This window comes from Hemibagrus wyckioides, linkage group LG28 (assembly GCF_019097595.1).
Source record: "Hemibagrus wyckioides isolate EC202008001 linkage group LG28, SWU_Hwy_1.0, whole genome shotgun sequence".
NCBI lineage: Eukaryota > Metazoa > Chordata > Actinopteri > Siluriformes > Bagridae > Hemibagrus > Hemibagrus wyckioides.
In genome coordinates, this window is record NC_080737.1 from 4,109,524 (window position 1) to 4,127,023 (window position 17,500).

The 17,500-nt window shown below is 38.8% G+C and overlaps 1 protein-coding gene and 1 pseudogene across 1 annotated transcript; both read right to left on the reverse strand.

Moving 5' to 3' along the window:
- Positions 1 to 890: 890 nt before the first annotated feature.
- LOC131348669 (GTPase IMAP family member 4-like) lies at positions 891 to 2,304 on the reverse strand (annotated as a pseudogene).
- A 9,124-nt stretch (positions 2,305 to 11,428) lies between these two features.
- epd (ependymin) lies at positions 11,429 to 14,482 on the reverse strand. Its single transcript, XM_058383125.1, has 6 exons — positions 14,362 to 14,482; positions 14,205 to 14,239; positions 13,911 to 14,045; positions 13,079 to 13,280; positions 12,888 to 12,972; positions 11,429 to 11,792 (listed from the first exon to the last, which is right to left on the reverse strand). The coding sequence occupies exons 1-6, from the start codon at positions 14,441 to 14,443 to the stop codon at positions 11,669 to 11,671; spliced, it is 663 nt and encodes a 220-aa protein (XP_058239108.1). The 5' UTR covers positions 14,444 to 14,482; the 3' UTR covers positions 11,429 to 11,668.
- Between the last annotated feature and the right edge of the window lie 3,018 nt (positions 14,483 to 17,500).

Here is a 17,500-nt window from a genome sequence, read left to right on the forward strand (position 1 = left end):
GCTCTTCTATCTTCTCCAGTAAGTCTCTAACCACAATGTAATTATCCCTGTTCTTATTGCTCAGGACATGATACCTGTTCCCGCACTTCTCAACTAGCCACTGGAGGGCCTTCCCTTCGCATTCAATATGCTGCTCGATTTTTGCATCTCCAAGAAAATCCCCAAAAGTGAACACTACGATAGCGTTACTCCAGACTTTGTCACTGAGAAGCTCCACGTACCCCTCTATTACTCTTTTATCATGGTCTGTAAATGGGCTGGCCTCCCGAACAATCAGCAGCACAGCATGTGGACCTGGAGGACACTGAGACACACTGAGAACACCACTGTGGGCAGTGGCAGCTTAGTGCTGATTGAGGCAGTGGTGGCTCAAGTGGTTAAGGCTCTGGGTTGTTGCCCGGAAGATCGGGGGTTCAAGCCCCAGCACCACCCAGTTGCCACTGTTGGGCCCTTGAGCAAGGCCCTTAACCCTCTCTGCTCCAGGTGCGCTGTATCATAGCTGACCCTGTGCTCTGACCCCAACCTCCAAGGATGGGATATGCAATGAAAAGAATTTCACTGTGCTGTAATGTATATGTGGCAAATTAAATTAACAATCTCCTGTTTCAGTAAAGCTGGACTCCCTTCTAAATGCATGCCCTTATTCCATCCTGGAGCTTCAACCACAGTGATTTTCCTCCCTGCTACTTCTCCCTGTCCTTTCACACACTGAGTATTTCCCTTTAACTCAAATACTTCCCTCCCCAGGAGGCTGTTTCCTGTGGAACTTTTACCAGAATCTGCGCATGCCAGTAACACTACTCTCACCTCCGAGTATCTACTGGTCTGAACTGTAATTAAAAAATCAATAAAAGGAGGAAGACATTATTTTCATAATGATTGAATCATATTTAAATCTGTAATAGAGGAAACAACTCTGTAATACACAGTATCCCAGAACCCAGGAGCCCAGGAACCAGGGACCAAGTCAGACTTACCCATCTTTGATCTGATGGCTTCTCTCTGTGTCTGCACCATCTCCCTCCTTGTATTTGCTCTTTTCTCAACATTCTTCTTCTCTTGCACCTTTTGTAAAATCTTTCTGTCTATTTCAAAATGATTCTTGATTTCTGCCACCATCTCCTCAATCTTCTCCAGCAGCTCTGCAAACTGCTTTTTATCACGCCTCTTTGCATTGTTAAACACATGATACCTGTTCTCACATTTGTCTACCAGCCACTGGAGGGCCTCCCCTTCATACTCAGTGAGCTGTTCTATGGTTTTCTCTCTTAACCAGTCTTCAGCAGTAAACAGAACAATCACGTGGTTCCAGATCTTTTCACTGATCTAAATCTAAATATCCTTCTAACACACTTCTGTGCTTCTCTTTGAAAGAAATTGCTGTTGGTATGATAAGAAGAAACGCATGAGGTCCTGGAGGACATACATACATGCAGAGCACAAGCTCTTGTTTAAATAGTTCAGTGCTCTCCTCTACAGGTTTGTCCATTTCCCAGCTTGGGGCTTTAACTACAGTAACCAGCCTCCCTGCAACTTCTCCATAATTCTTCACAGACTGAGCATTCCTCTCAGCATGAAACACTTCTTCACCCAGGATTGTGTTTCCTGATGACCGCTTCCCAGCATTTCTATATCCCAACAACACAATCTTCAGCTCGGCCAGATCACCTGCACAAGAAGAAAATGCAGTCATATAAAATCTGTGCAAATAAATATATAATTCCTCTCTTAACAATGAAAAGGTAAACATTTTGGTCGAGAATTTACTATACCTTTTTTTGGAAACTCATAGGTAACTGTACAGGTATCTAAGTAGGTGCAAATGAGTAATTCTTAATTAACACATATCTTATGCTTGTGTGTCAAATGGGTGGTGTCAGTGTAGTGTGTTGTGCTTATAAGCAATCACTTTCAGCTATCACTGCTGGCTAACAGCATCTGCTGTGATCCGAGGGCAAATTGAGTTAGTCCTTCCTTGCTAGTATATAGCCTCTTCAAGCCCCAGGCCCTATGAAGTGCGTCCCCGTTCATGACACACGGGCAACTGGGCACCTTGCGGCCCCAGGTTGAACTATGAGGGACTCAGAGGAGTTTTTCCCCAAGACGTGTGGCAGTGTGTGGATATGTCCTGATGCCCATGAACAGACCCCCAGCTATGGGTGAAATGGTGTCACTGCCTTTTGAGCGCTAGGGATAGCAAATGGCTAAGGAGACAACCCTGACAGACAATTCAGAGTGGAGTGCTATATTCGGTTACCTGATGTACTCCACTAGGTTTCTGGCAACTCCTGCATCCAGAGTCATCTCTAGCAGTCTCAAATTTGTCTTGCCACTGGATTTAGATGATCTTGGACGAGAGTGTGGATGATGTTGTGCAAGTTTTTCCCACTTTAAACTAAATCACGTGCAAGTCATGACATCCATCAAAGTCCTGTGGCAATGGGCGAATGAAGACACAGAAGGTGTGAATACAGCAGCTGCAGCCACAACCCCACACAGCAGATACTAAGGGCTCTGGTCATCTTTCACTGGCCAAAGCAGCAGTGGAACCTGAATGACTGAGCAGTCCTTTTCAGAATAGCATTGCTCACCTCTGTAGATTGAGGAAGTGGCTAGAAAAGGTTCTCTAAACATTGCCCGCTTCACCATCCTGTTTAGCAGTCAAAACACAAACAAAAGAAAAAAGTGTCTGCACTCACTCTCGTAAAGTGGAATGTGTTTATTCTTCTTGACAACCCAGTGGCTAACAGACCAGAAAGACTTATGGTTGGTAACAATCACCAAACCTGGAGTGGTGTTACTGGTAGTAATGGCATGAGCAAGTGTAACAGCAAGGAAGCTTTACATACCACATCCTTAGGTCTACTTGGATTAACCTCCAGAAGCCATCACGACTGGTTTGATGAAAATGATGAGGATATGCATGACCTTATCACAGAGAAACACAAGCTGTACCTCGCCTGTCAACAAGACCCCACCCTCTACAGCCAAAAAAGCATCCTTTGCATACATGCATCAGACCATTCAAGCAAACAACTCTACTGATCCATGAGTCAGCATCAAGTATCAAACAGGCAGGAAGCTATTTAATTTTTTTAGTCCTATTTAGTTCTGTATCTGACATGCAGCACAACATGGACAGCTTCTCACATGCCTGTGATTAGCTTAGCCATCAGCATCAAGAAAACTGAAGTATTGTACCCGTATGCCCCAGGAAAGGAATACACTGAACCCAAAAAACAAGCAAACGGCACCCACCTAAATGTTGTGGACAAGTTCACATATCTAGATAGCACCCTGCCAAGAGATGTTTACATCGATGATGAAGTCAACAACAGCCAAAGCTAGTGTTGCATTTTGAAGACTACGTCACAATGTCTGGGAGTGCACACTGTAAAAAACTACGTATAGAATCTACCCAAAAAATGTGAGGTAACAATTTGCACTCAGTTTGTTTGGGTACATTTCACCCCATATTTTTCATAAAGAGTACCTAAATAAATCAGCTATGACATGGCAACTGAAATTAGGTAAAATCTACTTGTTACATTGCATAATGAATTACTTATTAAAATTACATAACATTAACTCCATTGTAGTTCATCATTTGTTTAATAATTGCTGTTATTAATCAATTAATATGACTAGCCATGATCTAATCGGGAACAGTTAACTTTACTTAAAAAGTTATCAGACACAGTAGATCATGAAACTAAAAACTACCTTTTTCTCTGCATATTCAAATGCAGCTGAGTTTCTTGAACACGAGAATCTAGAATTTGTGCGTTTTTGTTTTGTTTTTTTTCATTCAAAATCTATTACAGTGCAAATAAAGAAAATAAAGATTAGGCTAACATTGCTCAAATTAAAACAATAGTGTGTCTACTTGTTCATTAAATAAACTTGGTGTGCCTATTTGATCAAATAAGTGTGTCTATTTTTTTCACTTCATTTCATTGTCTGTACCACTTATCCGATCTATACTCGGGTCACGGGGAGCCTGTGCCTATCTCAGGCATCATCGGGCATCAAGGCAGGATACACCCTGGACGGAGGGAACACACACACTCCTTCACTCACACAATTTAGAGACTCCAACCAGCCTAGAAGCATGTCTTCAGGTCTGTGGGAGGAAACCAGAGCACCCGGAGAGAACACACAAGCACAGGGAGAACAGACACTCGAACCCAGTACGGTGGAGGTGTAAGGCAAACGTGCTAACCACTAAGCTACCATGCTGCCAGGGTGTCTATTTGAAATTTACCAATTACTGTCACCTGAGACACTAATGCTTCAATACATGCTTTTGTATGTATACAGTGACATACATTTCAAAACATTTTGACATCAACATAAAATAATAAAAAAAATGAATAACAGTGTACTTTGACTTGGGTAACTGTCCCCATCACAAGGCAAGGAAACACTCTATTCCGTGAGCTTAATTTTGAGGCTGTGAACCTTCTTCAGACACTTGCCTCCATCAAGCTCCAAAAGAAGTTATACTTCAAAAGTATTCTTGAGCTTCTTGGGATACCCAACGACGTGTCTTAAATAGTTCATGCAGGGCCAATGTTTTTAGGTATATATTACGATGTTTTTTAGGTTTTAGGTCTTTTAGGTTTTTTAGGTTTAGGTAGTGTGGGTGAATTTTACTCATTATTATATAATTACACTTGCTGACTAACATAATAGGTAAATGGTAGACTATTTCCACCAAAATCATTTTTTACAGTGCAGATACACCCGACTTGCAACCAAATTACAGTTCTACTGTGCAGCAGTCATCACCACCCTGTTGTATCCATGGACTGTATATGCCAGCCATGCCAAAAAGCTCAACCATTTTCACTTGAATTGCCTCAGAATGCTTAGGAAGATAATTTGGCAAGACAAGATTCCAGACACTCACCGAGTACTCCAAGTACTCACCAGGGCTAAACTTCCCTCTATCTACACCATACTTCAGACATTACAGGTTCACTGGGCAGGCCACGTTGCACACGTGCAGATGCATGACTCCCAAAACAACTGGCGTATGGTAGGCTGTCATCTGGAAAGTGACCCACAGGTGGGCAAGGCAAGTGCTTCAAGGACAGTCTGAAAGTGTCCCTCAAGACACTGGGGATATCTTCTAATTGCTGGGAGGAGCTGGCTTGCAATGCTTACCACACTGCTGCAAACAAAAGCCTTCAAAAGGAGACCGAAGCAAAGTGTGCAGAGGAGTCAAGAAGAAGACGCACGGTCTGCAAAATGAGGACAGCTTGCACCTCAACATCTGCCACAAAACACAAGTGCCCAACTTGTGAGAGTGCCAGGATCAGCCTAACAAGCACAGAAACCAATCTTCTACTTATTTTGTTGTCATCATCGACTACGGTGATCGAACAGCATCATCATCATCTTATAAAATACTAAGAACTGCTAGTTCATTTCTCAGCAAGTATTTTAGTAGTATTTCGCTTTTAACTAAGCAGTAATTACCATTTATTTACTTACATTTCTCCTAAAGGTACATAACAGCTTTTAGCTAACAATTAGCTCTTTCATAGTAACTACTGATTAATTTCTCTCCTGGAGATCAGCTACTAAATTTACCTCAGCCTAACCTAAAACACCAAAAAGAAAAATGCACAACAATAACCTATTGAGTAACAATGAGGCACAAATATTCTACTGTAACATATTTTAATTTTGTAAAGAATTTTCATTAAAATAATAAAAATTAGGGCTTTTGGTCCACACAATAACACGAATGACAGCATAGTTGGCTAGCTCTGGCAATTTGCAGTTTAATCGTGCCCCAGATATTCAGAACTTTTAAGAGGTGAAAGAGTTATGAAGGGGGTGATTATGGAGAAAAGGGGAAGACAAAGAAAATTTTTTTGTAAAAGACGATGAAAACAACCCAAACATACCCGAGCAAGGGCCTAAATGCAGCGATAGATCTTCAAATTGAAAGGGCCCACAGAGCGCTAGCACCAGAATCACCAACCACAGCCAAACTGCAAAGTTCCTCAACTACAGGACAAAGGATTTAGTAATCAAGATTGACCAAAAGCGAGGAACTCCTGCCTGCACACATATATCTTACACAGAAAAATTTATTGACTTCAACTTATTGACTTTTTGCATTTAGATGTCCACAAATTGATAAGGATTGAGTGAGAAGATATATCCCTTAAATAACTCCAAAATAAATGTATTCGAACTTCCTCTCAAATTATTTTCATAGTCACTTCTTTATAAATTTATAAGCAATGTTAATTGTGGAGCTCAAGTTCACTATTACAGTAAGCCAGAGGGAGGCGCTACATCTCGACCACTACAACAGTTAAAAGGGAAGCGGACAAATAAATGGGAAAAAAAAAAAGAGGAACTGTATAATAATGTAAATGACTTAGTCCTGTCAAGAGATAAGATGTAAGATGTAAGATCCTGACCAAACATAAAAAAAAAGAAAATTGAGATTGCATTGCTTACAACTTTATATAGCAGAACATAACTAATTGAACCGGATAAGTATGTTTTCTCATCTTCTTTTAAATTTGCACGTAGAAGAGGGTTTGTACTTCTAGTCTTTAATAAAACTACATATTAACACATTTTAAAAAATTAAAGATTGAGAGGGGTGTATAGTGATAAAGGGTAGAGTTGAGGGCACCCTAATTACTATTCTTAATGTCTATGCCCCCCCAGGAACCAATTGCTCCTTTAATAGCATTGGAATCACAAGGAATTTTTTATATGCAGAAGTGATTTCAATGTTTTATTAATCCCTGAATTAGATTCTCCAAACCCTACTACCCATACAGTGAGCCCAGTGAGTGAACAATTAAATATAATGTTGAAAGAAATGGGATTGATTGATATATGACAAAGAGACTACACATACTATTCACACCCCCATGCATCATATTCAAGAATCAATTATTTCGGATTAATCAATGTATCTGACCGTGCACTGATTTCACTGTCATTATATTTAGGGAACAACGTATAACAGAATTAGGACAATACATAAAGGAGATCTACAATGGGCAGGTGTCCCGTACTATATTTTGGGATGCGTGTAAAGCAGTCCTCAGGGGGAAAATTATAGCTATTACTTCTAAAGTGAGGAAAGTTAGGCAAGAAAAACTTAACAAGATGATTTAAATCACTTAGATATGAAAACAAGAAATGTCCTAACAAAAACATACTTCAGCAAATGAAGAAAATTAAAACAGAATTAGATCATTTATATACACAGGAGGTAGATCAAAAAAATGATGTTTTAAAAACAGAAATCTGGAGGGAAAGCAATGAAATTATTGGCCAGGAGGGTATGCAAAAACAAGCTGACTCAACCATACAGAAAATACAAGGCCCTATGTCAAAACTGGATTCGAACACAATTTATTCAGTGTTCAAATACTACCACGAGAAACTCGACTCACAATCGCAGACGGTAGATCCTCTTAAAATGGATTCTTTTCTTTCACAATTAAAATTTCCCCTTATTACCGATACACTGGATGCTAAGCAATCTGGAAATAAATCCCCAGGCACAGGTGATTTTTACATCTGAATGGTAGAAGACATTTAGACAGCAAATTACGCCAATTTTATTACCAGCTTTTAATTTTGTTCTACAAGGAGGTAGTAATATTATTTCTGTGATTCCAGCGGAAGGGAAAAATAAATAGGATTGCGTAGCATATAGACCCATTTCCATGCTGAATGTGGATTATAAGTTATTTGCTCCAATTTGAGCAAAAAGGCTTAATGCCAGTTCTAATTAACTCAGATCCTGGTTTCATTTGAAGTAGACAAGCACAAGACAATATCAGACGGACTCTCCATATTATAAATCACATCCAGGATTGTAACTTACTGGCTGTACTTGCCGAGAAGGATTTTGATTCAGTTAATTGCCTTTTTCTTAAGACTGTACTTCTAAAGTTTAATTTCCGTCAAAGGTTTATTCAAGTAATATGGAAATATATTCTAGACTTTCTGCAAGAATTAAAATGAATGGTCCAAACTTTTATACTTTTCGTTCATACTAGAAAGGGGCACAAGACAAGGGTGCCCTCTGTCTCCTCTCTTATTTGCACTATTTATCAAACCCCTGGGCAGTGGGTTAGGCAATATTTTAAAACAAAAGTAAAAATTAATGTAAAAGAAGATGAACACAAAATAGGAGATACATCCTTATATATTAAGGAGAAATGGGGAAAAGCACAGCATCGTATTAACAACTAAGGACTGGGAAAACATTCCTGCTCTTTACACTGGAGAGAATTTTGCTGGAGAAATATTATTTGGTTTTTCCTTAATTCAAAAAAGAAAAACAAAATTCTAAATTTTGGATGCAATGTCTCAGGACAGTAACCACTTCCACATATTCCGGGATTGCCCCAACATCAAAAGTTTTTGAAAAAGTTAATAGAAACTATTTTAGACGCGTTGATCGATTTCACCTTTGAGGTACTTTACCTGGGTAATGTCCCAATGGTTTCTTGGGGGAAAAGGAGAAAGTATGTGTGTAGAATAATTCTTGCATCAAGCAAAAAAAAGTTTTAACTAGATCTTGTTATAAACCTAACCCTCCACAAATACAGGACCTGAGTGAAGTTGTAAAAAGTATATTGAATCTGGAGAAAATGACTTTTTCTGTGAACTTTTAAAAGGACATATTTGTTGATTCCTGGTCCAAATGGATAAAAAGGATTGAATATATATCCCCTATTGAAACAAATAGGTTTTTGTTATAGAATGAATGCTGTGTGTCTATTTTTATTTAAAAAAAAATAGCTTTGCTAATATTTTTTTTTATGTGCAGAAGCTGATTGTTATAGAGATACATAGAATTAAAAAAATATCTGTGTATTTGCTTTTGTTTTGTTTTGTTTTTCTTTTCCATTATGAGAAAGTTGCTAACTGAGAAACATGATACATCTGATTAGTGAATACTGTAATGTTTAATGAAGCTGAAAATGCTGTAAAATTGTCAAAGTGACAAACAGATGTTGTCGATTGTATATACTGGCAATAAAAAAAATTATAAGAAGAAGAAGAAGAAGAAGAAGAAGAAGAAGAAGAAGAAGAGAATTTCCATGTATCATACTGTTCCACTATTGGAGAACAACACAGTAACACTTCATTCATTATTAATGGCTACAATAAGTTTTAAGATTCAACTACAGAAAAAGGGCATCTCTACTAAGTGCCTAAAATACTAAAATAAACCTTAATTATTAAATAAGTTCTTATCATTAACTCGCTCGTTCCTGCTTAGTTCCTGCTTGTTTCTGCATCTTCTTCTTCTTCTTTCGGCTTTTCCCTTCAGGGGTCGCCACAGCGAATCATCTCTCTCCACCTACCCCTATCTTCTGCATCCTCAACACTTGCACCCACTAGCTTCATATCCTTATTTATTACATCCGTATACCTCCTCTTTGGCCTTCCCCTTTGCCTCCTTCCTGGCAGCTCCATGTCCAACATTCTCCTACCAGTATACTCACTCTCCCTCCTCTGGACATGTCCAAACCATCAGTTACCAATAAATTGTTAACCTATACTTATAAGGAAGGTGTACGTACAAAACACCATGACTATTTAATAATAAATTATTTAAACATTATTAAGATGAGCTCTTGGTTATATTTAGATTTACATATCTGGCATTTGGCAGACATTTTTATCCAGTGTGCTTTGAAGTCTCTATCAGTGAATACATTAACACTGGTCACAGACTGTATGTATGTGTGTATGAACAATACATAAAACAAACAGAGAATAGTTACATAAATGAAATATTTCATGACATTCAAAACAATATTCCACAATTGAGTACAAGCTGTATGAAATGTTTACATGGGATTTAGATGTAAAAGATGTAATCTTAATCTTTTCATGTAAAAGATTTACATGAGATTTATTTAAAGAAAAAAAAAGACAGGCTCCAACAGAACAGTGTGTTGTCTTATGTTTACGAGTTTAGAAATGAAAACAGAAAGAGAGCTACACATTTTTACAAACCTCTTTGTAATACCTGAAATACCTGACCTGTCAGGTCACATGACTTAAAACATAACAAAGATTTCTCCCCCAAACCACTGAACGCAATCTTGATGCTAATCTCTTTTCTGACTTTAGACCAAACTGGATCCTTGTCGTTGCTGAGGTGGAAATCCTATGTGGTGAAAGCGCTGTAATTAATGTTCATTTTTTTCATATAGATATTAAGGTAAAACCAGATTTGAGATTATAGTATTTCTGTGCCAGCTAAGGAGTCCTTTATTCTGTAGCTGCACAGTTACAAAGCATTACTTCTGGTGAAAACCCAACATTATTTACTGCCAAGTGTCACCCAAATGAGGATGAGGTTTCCTTTTGAGCCTGGTTCCTCTCAAGGTTTCTTCCTCAGATCAAATAGGGATAAAATAGTAACTAAACTTAAAACTTTATCATTTTTTTCTCTTTCAATTCTTCTGTGAAGCTGCTTTGAGACAATGTCCATTGTTAAAATAAATCGACTTGAATTGAATACCTGAATATCTGATTAATCTCCTCTTTACCACCGCAGGAGTGCCACCTCCATCCTTAAGGACCCCACCCATCCCCAACATGGACTGTTCACACTCCTACCCTCAGGACGGAGCTACAGGAGTGTGAAATACAGGACCTCCAGACTAAGGGACTCCTTCTTTCCCTCAGCCATTAGACTTGTAAACAGGTAGCCAGATGACATAGACTAGTTTCATCTATCTCATAGATCAGCTGAACTAAATTGCTCCTTCTGATATCGCACATTTGTTAAAGTTACTGCTGCTATTATATCAAGTAGCTGCATCTCACTGCACATTGTTAATGTTACTACTACCTCTATTATTATCTACAGCTGTATTCAATTTTTGCACATATTACAGTAATATTGTTTTGCACATAAGTAAATATTTTTACAACATAAGTCAGCATTGTACACTTGCACATACAGATAACATCAGTCTATATTTCTATGTTTACACAGTCGATACCTCTAATTCTGTGGCATAGTTTTATTTTGTATTATGTTCGTGTTTGTGTCTTTATGGGTGTGTGTTTTATTTTTTATTTTATTTTTTGAATCTTTTGAATCGCTTCGAATCTCGAATCCTGAATCTTTATCTTCTCAATGTATTTTGGTGGAGGTCTAGATTCAATTTCACCTTAAAATAATATATTGAACTGAATTAGGGTTCCAGGTTTTAATTCCGTAAAATGTGGAAAAGTTAAAGGTGTGAGGAGGCGGAATGCTTACGCAAGGCACAATATATGCAGCCGACTTTCTTCAGCGCAGCTGTAAAGAAGCAAATTATGTCTTGGATGATCAAGTGAAAATTGTTAATTGCTATAAGGAGACATTAAAAGCGTTTTAACAGAGTCACCAGGGTTGTTGCTGTTGTTTTTTTTTTCATTATGAATTACATTTATTGACTTCACAAGAAACAAAGGAGCAGTCACAAAAAGGACAAAACTGCGCTGTTACTCAGAACAGAGATGGTGATCATGCTACAGAGAGACAGATTTGCTCAGAAGAAAGAGGAAAAGTGGATACAGTTTTTTGGAAGTTGTTTTTTTTTTTAATTAGCGTAATGCCGTAATCCTGTGTGTTGATTGATTCATAAGGGTTTTCAACGATTCAGTCGTGGAAGAGGTCAAAGAAGCTGTGGTCATCAGGCGCATCCTCTAAATCCACACCTTCACAGTAATCAGGAGGGTGAAACACGTCCAGGTTGTCGATCTCCGTCTCGACGTTGAAGAAACTGAGGAGGAAGAAACAGCAACAGATAAAACATCAGATAATTTAGACATTTTTAGTCACTCAAGCATGTCTGGCTTGACAAAAATGACAAAGCAGGTATACTGTTGTAGTAAAGAACCACCGAAGTTTCCTTTAACAGCTTGTACCGAAGCGTTCTCTTCTTCTTCTTTTTTTTTGCCAACAAACATTTTTTTTAACTATTATCACACGTCAAAGTGTTTTTTAGCCATTTACGTCATTTATTTCATGTCTATATCGTTCTTTATATCGGAAACTTCGCCATTCCACATATTTACATGACGCGTCCTTTGTAAATGTCCCTGCGAATGAGCTGTTACTAATCGAAACGTATAAAGAATCTAGAAGTCAGTAGCGATGCAGTACGAATATAATACACAACACAATTCCAAGCACAAGCAAGTGGCAGTAATTGTGTATAGAAACATTTGCAAGGAATAAAGAGCCAAGTGGACGATCACTGGTGAGTAAAAAGTGTCTGTTATCATTCATTTGTGAAGGAATTACAAGGACATGGAGCACGAGGGACTTCCAGGAATGACGCAACACTATGAATGAATCATCATAACTAATGTAGAAAAGTCAGATCCAAGGAACACTCAAAAAAACGGTGCTGCTCTGTTAAAAAAAAAAAAAAAAATCCCCCGTGCAAAAGGGAAGGCACCAAAGTAAAGTAGCCCTAATTTTCCAAACCTCTATGTTTCAGCAGCTGCAAAATAAGTGATTAATGATTTTAAATGCTTCAGTGAACAGGTAATATTGGAAAATGAAAAACTGTATTGGAAAATGAAGTGAATCCCAAATTGGAAAGATGTGTAGTTTAGAACGTTTAGGCAAATTAGTTGTTTATAAGCTGCACACACACAAACACACCCACACCCACACACACACACACACACAGTATATTTATCTGTCTATAGTATATCTGAGCTGCACCTTTATTATTACCTTTATTCATCCCCTGTAATTCAAGTGGTACAGCAGTGCAAGTAGGAAGAGGAACACCAAGGAAAATCAAATTCTTAAACTGGATGCAATAATTGCAGAAAGCAGAGCTGGAGGTAGAGCTGCCTCTTACCTAAAGATGAGATCATTCTTCTCACTGTGGTAGGTGCAGGAGACGGTAATGCAACCGCAGGAAGTAGTCATCATCGAGTAGTGGTCTGCCGAACAACATCAAGACGTCTTCTTCGTCATCATTATCAACATCAGCAGCAGCTTATTATTATTCTGATTATTAATATACCATAAAGGAAATGTGTCACTGACCCTGTGAGTGATGCGAGTCGTGATCGGTCATATTTCCGGACCACATGCGTACTCTGAGGCCCTGCTCATGTTTATCAGGGCTTCCCATGTACAGCTCTTCTACATGTGTGGCATCGGCCGGAACCTCCATCGGGTGCTTGTGGCACGGCAGGGACTGCTTCTTACAGCTCTCGTTCTTGCGGTCCAACTTGTACATCACACCCTGCGTTCGAGATAAATGAATGTGGGTTAGAAAAAGAAGAAGAAGAAGAAGAAGAAGAAGAAGAAGAAGAAATTTTAAAATTCAGCTTTCAAAGCTTAAGGAAAGAAAGAAAGAAAGAAAGAAAGAAAGAAAGAAAGAAAGAAAGAAAGAAAGAAAGAAAGAAAGAAAGAAAGAAAGAAAGAAAGAAAGAAAGAAAGAAAGAAAGAAAGAAAGAAAGAAAGAAAGAAATGGAATAGAGGAAATCGGCAAAAAAAAAAATCCAACAAAAAATAGCTATGAGAGAAAAAAGAAAAAGTAATAAAGTAATAAGACATTTATAACAAATATACAATAACCAGAGTAAAGAAAATTTTAAACTGTAAATAAAATATGTAAAACTACAGTAAAAGTAAAAACATCTCAGAAAACTTCATGAAAAGTTATTTTATGCAAAAAATTTAAAATAAATGTATGTAAATAAATAGATGTGTTCCAGATGAGTGATGGATTTAAAGATAAGGTTTAAATTCATTTTAAAAATAACAATAAAAAATCAATAAAAAGAGGCGGAAGATAAAACCTGAAAGGCGGGATTAGTGATTTTAAAAACCAATCTTTTGTATACAATTGCATGCTAAAGTACAGCTTTACCTCCTCAAAGCGTATAATCACATCCAGGTGAGAGGTTTTGTTCGATTTGCTCGTGTCCTCCACAAAGTGAAGCTGCTTATGAGACGAATCAAACTTGAATTCCCCCCATGCGATAGTATCCTCCTTGGTGGTACTCTGGAATGTGTGTAAAATGTTCATTAGCACTCTAGAGACATATGAGGACAGCTAAATGTAAAACCTCGAGAGAAGCCATGTTCCTGTTCATAAAATTGGAGCTAATTGAGGAAATTGAAAAAATAGTGTGTTTTCTTGAAACCTGAGTCGTTTACGTACCACACAGAGCTTGCCGCTGGTCTTAGGTGGTGATCCTGGGACAGAATTTGGAAATGAGCATCAGTCATGTACAACATCAGTCATTTAAGAGTCGTGTTTGAATTAAAATTCAATCCTGATTAATTCTGGAAGTCTTGGAAGTGAAGCAAAAACTTACGGCACGGCTCGCGGCCGGCGGAGGCCCAGGCCATGGGGCAGAGGCACAGGAAAGCCACGCAGAACAGCTCGACAGTGCGCATCTTTGCTCTTCGTCCGGATGTCCAGATGCAGCCAGTGGTGCTATTTATACACTGAGTCCATCTCCGACAGAAACCCCCACCCCCCCCTCGCTGCCTCCTCGCTAGCCATTACACAATCACCTGCTGCTTATGCAGGCAGGAGAACCGTAAGGGTGACACAGCCACAGAGACAAACAAACATAATGAAAACAAACTGGTTCGGCCTCCCACCAGCACGCTGGAGGTTCTCGCCTGGCCGCAAGGGAACCGGTGACACATGACGGCAGGACGTCGGTTCATGTAAGGTGATGTTTGCTGCAAAACCATCTGTAGAAACTCGTCATGAGGCAGGTGTGAAAATAAAAAGTTCAATTATTATTGGAGAGATTTTGGCCTTCAGGCACATTTTCCTAGACGTTTCCTCTTTAACCTTTCCATCAACCAAGCGTTCGTGAGGCGTCACGCTGGAAAAGTTCTGGAATCACTCTGGAATATCACGTTTCTGATGAGTGAAAGATAGAAATGATGGAGGTGCCGAGCTTCTACTCTGTATGACACAGAAGCAAAGAAATTACACACAAAGAAAAATCCACTTGAATAGCAGAGACGGAATTTATTAAGTATAAAATGAAAGGAATTCAAGTTACTTATCAACTTATCAAATAAATACAACACTCTTAGAACCCAAGAGAGCTTATTTGTATTTTTCGCCCGTCATTTCCCACGTTTTAAAGTTCTTCAGTTTGTCCATCGGTAGATTTCTTAAAAGGTTTGATGGAAAATTGTAAAAAACAAAGAGCTTCTTATCTCTGAGAAGGAACACTCTAAGCTCTCTGTGATAATTGCTGTGTCATGTTATTTCTGTCGTGTCTTTAAAGACCTCATTTGGCCTAAATTCTGGACGCAGGTGACCGTGCCTGTTTGTTTAGCTTCGCTGCATGTGTTTCAACTCGGCTTTCTTCACCAACAAAGAACTCGAGAGCAGCTGGGGACAGGGTGATAACGGCAGGGACGTGATCAGAGACAATCTTGAGGGACGTGATTAGAGGACATGACTAGGGGACATGATCAGGGGATGCGATTAGGGGACATGATCAGGGGACGCGATTAGGGGACATGACCAGGGGATGCGATTAGGGGACATGATCAGGGGATGCGATTAGGGGACATGATCAGGGGATGCGATTAGGGGACATGATCAGGGGATGCGATTAGGGGACATGATCAGGGGACACACTCGGCTTAGAGATAGCGCCCTTTTACTGATTCTTGGAAAAACGAGCCACTGAGGCATACTGACTCATTACAAGCATTCTGGTGAAAGAAAAGGAATTTGAGCAGAACAAACCTCATGATTCCAGATTGTGTACACATCCTCATCGGTTAATCCTGTGGTATAACGGTGAAAATTCTGATCGAAACTCTGACCACCTTCATCCCGTAGTAATGACTCACAACAGGCTGATTAAAGTCCCACTTCCTCAGATGTTTTTTTTTTTTTACATAACGGAACGGGCAACTACCTCAAACCACAGAAAGTATATGATGGTTTTGTTCTGAGAAATCCAACTTGGTGTCCTCCTGCGTCCTCTAGCATGCGAGCGTTCAGCGTGTAGCTCCTTCACATCCATGTTTGTATTATATTGATAAACGGTCACCAAAAGCCACGCTGTGTATTGGCAGCTTTGCCTCCATCTGCAAGCGACAGACACCGAAACATCTTTCAGGGGAATATGCAATATTAAGTTGCGACATTTTTTTACTTCCGTGTTCCACAAATACAATAATAAAAACTTCATTCTAAGAAATACAGCCAAAAGTACAGACTTGAAACTCGAAACTTCAGTGTGGTTATGTTTGTTGTTGACAGACATGTCGAAACCGAGATTACAGTAAGCTGTTTGTTAAGACACGCAGTATTGGAGTCGTCAACAATATCGGCAACATCTGCTGTGTAAAAAAATGCAGGAATGATCTGAAAGAATCTATGACTTTTAAAATAAAAAAGTAATCAAAAACAAACAAAAAAGAACAAAAAGGTAATCGGATTCTGTGGTTGGTGTGTGTTTAAGTGGAATAAATAAATAAATAAATGAATAAACAAATAAATGATTTTGTTTTGTTTGAGCCGCAAAAACTCTTGTATTGTGTGGATAAACTGTATACCGTATTGTTTTATTTAATATTGTGCGAAATGCGACAAAATAAAACAAGAATAAATAATCAAATAAATAATTAAACAACATGCATGTTTTTTTTTTATCAAATAGAATTTTCTATTCAATTCTATTTGCATAGTGCTTTTAACAGTGGACTCTGGTGCAATGCAGCCTTACACGAAGATATAAAGTGGTCAGTGGTCAGGATGTTGGATTTCTGATCAGATGGTTGTGAGATTAAATCCCAGGTCTTGAGTAAGGTGGTTGAAGGTGGTCTTTTCCCCTCAAACTTAAACCCTGTACAGCTGTAGAGCTTCCGTGGTTTCAGCCTGACACCCGCGCAGTATGACCAGGATAACAGCCTTTTCGAATTTTTGCGCCCTCTCGTGGTTAAACATCTCCAGCAGTCATCTCATCTGACTAGACAAACTTTTTTTCTTTTTTTTTTTGCTTTTTATCCTCATTATGTGTCTCTTGTCTGTCTAGAATAAAAATTCTGGCTTTTATGTTAATAAAAAGAAAAAGAAAAGCAATATGCATAAACAGACTGAACAGTTAGACACTAATTTTATCTACACTACCAGTCAAAAGTTTGGACACATCTTCTAATCCCATGGTCTTTCCTGATGTTTATTTCTTTCTACATTGTAAAACAATGCTGAAGGCGGCCGAAATCCACAATAATGTCCTCTGAACAGTTGATGTTGAGATATGTCTGCTACTGATGCGCTGTAAAGCCTTCATAACGCCTCTAATCTGAGGTGCTGTTAATTGGTGATTTCTGAGGCTGGTGACTCTAAATGAACTTCCCCTCTGCAGCAGAGGTCAGTTTTGGTCTTGCTTTACTGGGATGGTCTTCATGTGAGACAGTTTCATCATGGTGCTTGATGGGTTTTGTAAATGCACTTGACAATACTGT